Source organism: Myodes glareolus, chromosome 2 (assembly GCF_982192425.1).
Source record: "Myodes glareolus chromosome 2, mMyoGla1.1, whole genome shotgun sequence".
Classification (NCBI taxonomy): Eukaryota; Metazoa; Chordata; class Mammalia; order Rodentia; family Cricetidae; genus Myodes; species Myodes glareolus.
Window position 1 is genome coordinate 41,297,059 of NC_142027.1, and position 9,087 is coordinate 41,306,145.

The 9,087-nt window shown below is 36.7% G+C and overlaps 1 protein-coding gene across 1 annotated transcript; it reads right to left on the reverse strand.

The window, feature by feature from the left end:
• Positions 1-7,586: 7,586 nt before the first annotated feature.
• LOC146895679 (olfactory receptor 5AC1-like) lies at positions 7,587-8,510 on the reverse strand. Its single transcript, XM_085677878.2, has one exon. It carries the CDS (start codon positions 8,508-8,510, stop codon positions 7,587-7,589), a length of 924 nt encoding a protein of 307 aa, XP_085534004.2.
• Between the last annotated feature and the right edge of the window lie 577 nt (positions 8,511-9,087).

Consider the following 9,087-nt stretch of genomic DNA (forward strand, 5'->3'; position numbering starts at 1 on the left):
CACCCCTAGGTCAAGGAAGAAATAAAGAAAGAAATTAAAGTCTTCCTTGAATTTATTGAAAATAAAGACACAACATACTCAAACCTATGGGACACTATGAAAGCAGTGCTAAGAGGAAAGTTCATAGCACTAAGTGCCCAATTAAAGAAAATGGAGAAAGCACATATTGGAGACTTAACAGCAAACTTGAAAGCTCTAGAAAAAAAAGAAGTGGATTTACCAAGGAGGAGTAGAAGATTGGAAATAATCAAACTGAGGGCTGAGATCAACAAAATAGAAACACAGAAAAGAATTCAAAGAATCAATGAAACAAAAAGCTGGTTCTTGGAGAAAATCAATAAGATTGACAAACCCCTAGCCAAACTAATTAAACGGCAGAGAGAGAACATACAAATTATTAGGATCAGAAATGAAAAGAGGGACATAACCACAGAACAGAGGAAATGCAAAGAATCATTAGATCTTACTACCAAAGCCTGTACGCCACAAAATTGGAAAATGTAAGAGAAATGAACATTTTTTTAGATAAGTACCATATACCAAAGTTGAACCAAGACCAGGTGAACAATCTAAATAGACCTGTCTGTCATGAAGAATTAGAAGTTGTTTTCAAAAAACTCCCTACCAAAAAAAGCCCAGGACCAAATGGTTTCAATGCAGAATTCTACCAGAACTTCCAGGAAGAGCTAATACCTACACTCCTAAATGTATTTCACAATATAGAAACAGAAGAGTCATTGCCAAACTCTTTCTATGAAGCTACAGTTATCCTAATACCAAAACCACACAAAGACACAACCAAGAAAGAGAATTACAGGCCAATCTAACTCACGAACATCGACACAAAAATTCTCAACAAAATCCTGGCAAACCAAATCCAAGAACACATTAGAAAAATCATCCATTATGATCAGGTTGGCTTCATTCCAGAAATGCAGGGCTGGTTCAATATACGCAAATTTATCAATGTAATCCATCATATAAATAAACTGAAAGAAAAAAACCACATGATCATTTCATTGGATGCTGAAAAAGCATTTGACAAAATTCAACACCCATTTATGATAAAGGTGTTGGAGAGATTGGGTATACAAGGATCATACCTAAATATAATAAAGGCAATATATAGCAAGCCGACAGCTAACATCAAATTGAATGGAGAGAAACTCAAACTCATTCCACTAAAATCAGGAACATGGCAAGGCTGTCCACTCTCTCCGCACCTCTTCAATATAGTGCTTGAAGTTCTAGCAATAGCAATAAGACAACATAAGGGGACCAAGGGAATTCAAATTGGAAAGGATGAAGTTAAACTTTCGTTATTTACAGATGATATGATAGTATACATAAGCGACCCCAAAAACTCTACCAAAGAACTCCTACAGCTGATAAACAGCTTTAGTAATGTGGCAGGATACAAGATCAACTCCAAAAAACCGGTTGCCCTCCTATACACAAAGGATAAAGAAGCAGAGAGGGAAATCAGAGAAACATCACCTTTCACGATAGCTGCAAACAGCATAAAATATCTTGGGGTAACTCTAACCAAGGAAGAGAAAGACCTATTTGACAATAACTTTAAGTCTTTGAAGAGAGAAATTGAGGAGGACACAAGAAAATGGAAAGACCTCCTCTGTTCTTGGATTGGGAGAATCAACAATGTAAAAATGGCAGTTCTACCAAAAGCAATCTATAGATTCAATGCAATCCCAATCAAATCCCATCAAACTTCTTCACAGACCTTGAGAGAACAATAATCAAGTTTATATGGAAAAATAAAAAAAACCAGGATAGCCAAAACAATCTTATACAATAAAGGAACTTCTGGAGGCATTACCATCCCTGAATTCAAACTCTATTACAGAGCGACAGTATGGAAAACAGCTTGGTATTGGCATAACAACAGAGAAGTCGACCTATGGAATCTAATAGAAGACCCGGATATTAACCCACAAACCTATGAACACCTGAATTTTGACAAGGGAGCTAAAGGTATACAATGGAAGAAGGAAAGCATCTTTAACAAATGGTGCTGGCATAACTGGATGTCAACCTGTAGAAGAATGAAAGTAGATCCATATCTATGAACATGCCCAAAAATCAAGTCCAAATGGATTAAAGACCTCAACATTAATATGGCCACTTTGGACCAGATAGAAGAGAAAGTGGGAAGTAGTCTACAAGATATAGGCACAGGAGACCACTTCCTAAGTAGAACCCCAGTAGCACTGACAATAAAGGAATCAATGAATAAATGGGACCTCCTGAAACTGAGAAGCTTCTGTAAAGCAAAGGACATTGTCAGTAAGAAAAAAAGACTACCTTCTGACTGGGAGAAGATCTTCACCAACCCCTCAACAGACAAAGGTCTGATCTCCAAAATATACAACGAACTCAAGAAGCTAGATACTAAAACTCTAATTAACCCAATTAAAAAATGGGGTACTGAACTGAACAGAGAATTCACAACAGATGAACTTCGAATGGCCAAAAGACACATAAGGTCATGCTCAACCTCCTTAGCGATCAAGGAAATGCAAATCAAAACCACTTTGAGATACCATCTTACACCTGTCAGAATAGCTAAACTCAAAAACACCAATGATAGCCTATACTGGAGAGGATGTGGAGGGAGGGGAACACTCATTCATTGCTGGTGGGAATGCAAACTTGTACAGCCACTGTGAAAATCAGTGTGGCGGTTTCTCAGGAAACTGGGAGTCAACTTCTCTCAGGACCCAGCAATTCCTCTTTTGGGAATATACTCAAGAGATGCCCTAACATACCACAAAAGCATTTGTTCAACTATGTTCATAGCTGCACTATTTGTAATAGCCAGAACCTGGAAACAACCTAGGTGCCCCTCAATAGAAGAATGTTTAAAGAAGGTGTGGAACATATACACATTAGTGTTTTACTCAGCGGTAAAAAACAATGACATCTTGAATTTTGCATTCAAATGGATGGAAATAGAAAACACTTTACTGAGTGCGGTAACCCAGACCCAAAAAGAGGAATATGGCATGTACTCACTCATAAGTGGATTCTAGCCATAGTTAAATGTCTTTGAGCCTATAATTCGTGATCCTAGAGAAGCTAAATAAGAAATTAAACCTGAAGAAAATCATATAATATCCTCCTGGATATAGGAAGTAGTCAAGATTGCAAGGCAAACTTGGGTGTACGGGGGGAGAGGGTGGGAGTTGGTGGGGTGGAAGTAAGGGAAGATGGTTAGAGAGAAGGGAGAGGGGGAGGATTGGGGATGGCGTGGGGGAATGTGATGGGGGGAGGAAGGATGGATATAGGAGCAGGCAAGTATATATCTCAACGTAGGGAGCCATTTTCGGGTTGGAAAGAGACTTGTTTCTGGAGGGGTTCTCAGGCCCAAGGAGAGGTACCCAGATTCTTCCCTGGGCAGCAGGGAAGAGGGTGCCTGAACTGGCCTTGGCCCATATCCACTGATGAATATTTTGCATATCACCATAGAACCTTCATCTGGCGATGAATGGAGATAGAGACAGAGACACATATTGGAACACTGAACTTAACTCCCTAGATCCAAATGAGAAGCAGAAGGAGGGAAAATGTGAGCAAGCTATGCAGGACCAGAGGGAACCTTCATCTGATGATGGATGGCGATGCAGACGGAGACCCACATTGGAGCACCAGACTGAGCCCCCCAAGGTCCAAATGAGGAGCAGAAGGAGGAAGAACATGAAAAAGGAAATCAGGACCGCGAGGGGTGCGTTCACCCACTGATACAAGGGGACTGATCAAATGAGAGCTCACCAAGGCCAGCTGGACTGGGACCGAACGAGCATGTGATCAAACCGGATTCTCTGAATGTGGCTGACATGGGGACTGACTGAGAAGCCATTGATAATGGAACTGGGTCTTGTTTTGTCTGCATGTACTGGCTGTTTGGGATCCTAGTCTGTTTGGATGCTCACCTTCCTAGGCCTGGAGGGAGGGGGGAGGAACTTGAACTTCCCACAGGGCAGGAAACCCTGACTACTCTTTGGACTGGAGAGAGAGGAGGAGAGGGAGTGGGGGGGGAGGGAAAGGGGGGTATGGGAAGGTATGGGAAGGAGGGGAGGAAGTGGAAATTTTTATAAACAAACAAATAAAAAAAGTAAAAGTATCATTTAAGAGAACAATTCAACATACTTTGCTTATTCATATTCAGTCATGAAATTCATATAAATATGCATATATAGTTATATTTCATTGTTGCAGTGGCCTTCATTTAAACCATGGTGTGTAGGCATCCAAAGTTAAATATAAAATTATTATAAAAGAAACAGCATTTTTAATTCTCTAGGGAAGGTATGGTGTATGTTAGAGAACTCTTTTTCTCTTCTAACCATATCTCAAAAGACATTGCTATTATCTTTTGGAGCACAAAGCTGAACACAGTGGAACTGGAAGGCACCATAGAGAGAAACTCTTCCCCTGGTGACACATTTAAAAGTTTCATTGCCCAAGCCCATGAAATTTTATTTACATGAATTTCCTCTCAATAAAGAACCTACCAATTGCATCACTGTGTGATTTTTACAGAGAATTCAGGGCTAAGAGAACTGAAATTCCCAAAAGCCCAGAGTTCTCTGGAGGACCAGGTTAGGCTGCTCTACTGGGCACTGTGGGTTTGGACGCTTACAAGAAGTCCAAATTGGTCCCTCAGGGCATCACACACTTTTTACTAATAAATATCCAATGTAGTAAGGTATTAGAATTTTAATTCCAAAATTCTACTTTATACTCTTGTTTTCTGTCAAAGATGGCAATTTTGACAGGTTTAGACAAACTGTACAAATGAAATTCCACACTCTGAAGGCTTTGTCTTGGATGGTTTGTAAAGGTTATCCAAAATATGACTGATGGCTAGAGAACTAAATGCCAGCTGCTTAAACTATGGGGTTTGATACCATGTTGAATCATGACACAGTGCCAACTCTAATTCACAACAACCCAAAATTATTTATTCTATTTCAAATAAGTAGGGAGCCCGAAGTAATTGTGGCAATGCTTGCAAAGTTACAGTGGAATAAGTCTTGGTACCGAACTAAGTAGAACTACAGACAACTAAAGCGAGTGGGAGTTGCCTTCCCCAGGGAAGCATACATTTACTGGTTACCCAACAACAGTCATCCCTAAATGCACACACTGAAGTAGGATTATGCAGACAGAGCAGGCTGTACTGTATATATAGGACTATATATACAGAAACAATTTAAAAAGGGGTCATGGATTTGAAAGATAGCAAGATGGTGTATATGGGAGACTTTGAAATGAGGAAATGAAAGAGAGAAATGATGTAGTTATATTATAAAGTCAAAAAGTAGAAATAATTGTTCTTAAAAGTAAACAAAACATTCATCATGATAAGCAAAACCAGTGAAGTCGTTGTTGAATAGTTTCATTCAGAGTCCAGACAGTTTATGAATTGTGCTGTTGTTGCTGCTCATGCAAAGTTTTCTGTTATTATAGAAACAATGATTTAGTTGATGAAAGGTTTTTAATTTTCTTCCAACATCATTCCTCATCACATCAGAGATCTGAAATGAAAAAAGTTAAGTTCTAATACATATTTCCTTCAGATATCTATCTTCCATTTGCAAGAATATTTGATTTGCTTCCATTTGTTTGTAAAGCTGTATTTTATAAAATATAGGTTATAAAGTGAAAAACTACACCTAGTAAGTAGAACAATAGACTCATGAACATTTCCATTCAGCAGTAATTTCAGGTGAATTCTGTATTGTCTTGCAATAATGGCTGCTTGTGCTGAGGTTATAAAGCATCTAATGTCGCTTCCTTCAGCCTGAAGGAACTGTGAGTGTTTTCCATCAAAGACAGTCTAATGTAAGAGAGGAAACTTTATTTCAAATAAACCTTGCAAAATTAACATGCAAAATGTGTGACTATAGAGACAAGAGTATATAAATATATAAAATACACTCAAAGAAATAAATTTAGTCATGAGTTTATAAATAGTTAAAAGCGTTTGGGCCAATACTTTTAAAGGATCAAAAGTAAAATGTAGAAAAAATAATTTCGTTAAGAATAAAGATAAACTTCTTATGGAAATTTTTACTTTAAAATTTGTAAAATGAATCTTATAGGCTATATAAGATTGTAAAACTTTCCTACAAGTACAGATCAAAATAGAAAACAATATATCAAATGTTATTATAGACAATATTTTTAGAAGAAATTTTGGTCTTTTGATATTTGGAAATCTAAATTAGAGACTTTGTAGGCTATAATAAAGAAATTATATTACTCTAAAAATGTATTTTATCAAGAGATTTGTGATAGATGCTATTTTTCACACCTAAATATTTAGCTAAAAATATGGCAAATTTCTTGGAATTATTGAATTAGCAATTACTAAATTGCTTTTTATTTACTCACAAAGGACTTATTTTTTCATCAATTATAAAATTTTAGTTCTCTTTTTTATGATTATTTTTTTGCAAATGTTTACAAAGGAGCCAGATTGAATGAGGAATATAACTATATTCTTCATTGTTGATTCTTCCAATTCTATGTAATAACCATAAAGTAAAAAATTGTGAGAATAAATTCTTAGCCAGTAGTTGAGAGAGAATTTATTGGCATAGATTTCCATTCTTATCTTCCTCATAAATTTCACATAACTGATATACTTTCCTTACCTTCCAATCAATTATTGTAACAGTGGAAATGGTGACCATAAGACCAATTTTTGACATTTCTTTTACTATACCAAAACATTATAAAATTATAAATTCCTGAATACCTCAATACTTGAAATATTAATAAAATATATGTTGAGTTAGAAGCATGAGCAATGATTTGTTTTAATACTTTATCATTTTAAACCTATTCCAATTTTCATTTATCTTCCTAAGGTCCCCCAACATTGCTTGGAACTTTTTATTATTTCCTAAATGTTTGTCCTGAAATTCTACATTTCTTAAGGTATATACTCTACCATGAGACGGGGACTCATTTTCAACACTCTGCACATGTCAAAAATGTAAAAAACCACACTGACTCTTTGGTCAACGAGAATGGGCTGAGATGATTCAAGAAAGTAACCATGTTCTTGCCTCAATTGAAATTATCTTTTCTTAATTATTTTATACTGTTTCTAAGTAGTATTTCCAATTATTCCTTATAAATTTGGGATTCCCTAAGAGCCCTTAAGCCAGACAGTAGTAGTGACCATCTTTACCAGCACTCAGGGAGGCAGAGGTAGGCAGATCTCTGTGAGTTCGAGGCAAACCTGGTCTACACAATGCATTCCAGGACAACCAGAGCTACACAGAGAAACCCTGTCTCGCAAAACCGAAAAGAGAAAGATACTTAGTCTGCAGAAGCTAAATGCTCAGATGCAAAGGCACATTATGTTTGTGAATGCTGTAGCTGTGGGTTACATTGCCAAGGTTCACTGGGAAGTGTAATGAGAAACTCATTTCCTTCACAGGGAGCTCAGGAGAATCTGGTGACCTGGCAGAACACATTCTAATCCATCTTTCTATTGACTGCTCTGCCCCTTCCAGAAGGAAGAAATGCTCTGAAAATTATCTTGCAACTATTTATTTCCTCATTTTTCTTCTCAAGGCAGTTATCACCTCTTTGTTCCTCAAACTGTATATAAAAGGGTTTAGAAAGGGAATTATTATTGTGTAAAACAAAGAATACATTTTGTCATTATTTTCACCTGACCCCGACCCAGGACGCACATACATGAGGAACAGAGTGCCATAGAACAAAGACACAGAAAGCAGGTGGGAACTACAGGTGGAGAAGGCTTTGCTTCTGCCTTTCTCAGACTTTGTTTTCAAGATAGCAAAAAGAACATAAAAGTATGAAATTATAATAGTCATAAAAGTAAAACCTTGTATAAAAGCTGAAAATATTAAAACCAGAAGGACATTAATTGTAGGATCAGTGCAGGAAATTTTGAATAGTTGCAAAATTTCACAGTAAAAATAATGTATGATGTTGGATTTGCAGAAATTCAATCTCACTAACAAACCCACATGAATTGCTGAGTGCAGAAAACCAACAACATATGAAGCATGTATAAACTGCATACAGAGACTATTTGACATTATCACTGGATAAAGCAAAGGATTGCATATAGCCACATATCGGTCATAGGCCATTGCTGACAGGAGGAAGCATTCTGTGGTTGCACTGGACCCAAAGAAATAAAACTGGGTGAAGCACTCAGCCAAAAATATTTTATGATCCTTAGATAAGAAACTGACAAGCATCTTGGGGGTCACAGAGGATGAAGCACATGCATCAGCAAAAGCTAAACTTCCCAGGAATAAGTACATGGGAATATGAAGGTGAGGGTCCTTCCAGATGAGAGCAATCAGTCCAAGGTTGCCCACCATAGTGATGAGGTAGATGATGAGGAACACCAGGAAGAGAGGAACTTGCAGCCTGGGCTGATCTGTGAGCCCTACCAGGACAAACTCAGTCACAAGAGTCTGGTTTCCTACTGTCATGTCTGCCCTGGACAATCACTGGAATGAAAGAACAAGTAAGGAACAGTCAAAGAAGTGACATCATTGTCATGACTTCTGCTACTGATGTATTCATAAAGGGAGCTCATTGGTTCATTCATGTACACCTTTTTTTCTGTATTTGTCAACTTTCATAGTTTATTTTTACGTTAAAATATATTAGCATCATGTATTTTTCTCCTTCTCCATTCTTCCAGCATATCTCTTTTGACTCTCTCTCAAGTCCGCAGAATCTTTTTATTTCTTTGTTAATATATTTATTTATATTTATATACCACATATATTCCTAAGTATATAAGCACAATAATTTTAGTCTGTATACAATCTACTTTTATATACACAGTATATTCTCAAAATAACTCAGTATGAATAATTTGTTTTCAGTATGACAGGTTTTAAGAATTGTGTTATTGTCTATATTTACAATTCAAACATAGAAACGGATTGAAGATGAATGTTTCAATAATGTAACATTCTATTCATTCCTGTATTTTCTGTTGCGTTATAAATATAAAATTTATTATTTTCATGAAATAAAGGCTTTATTTATGACTAATAC

Coding starts and splice junctions, on each gene's coding strand:
- LOC146895679 (XM_085677878.2), bottom strand. CDS start 8,510: ATGACAGTAGGAAACCAGACTCTTGTGACTGAGTTTGTCCTGGTAGGG.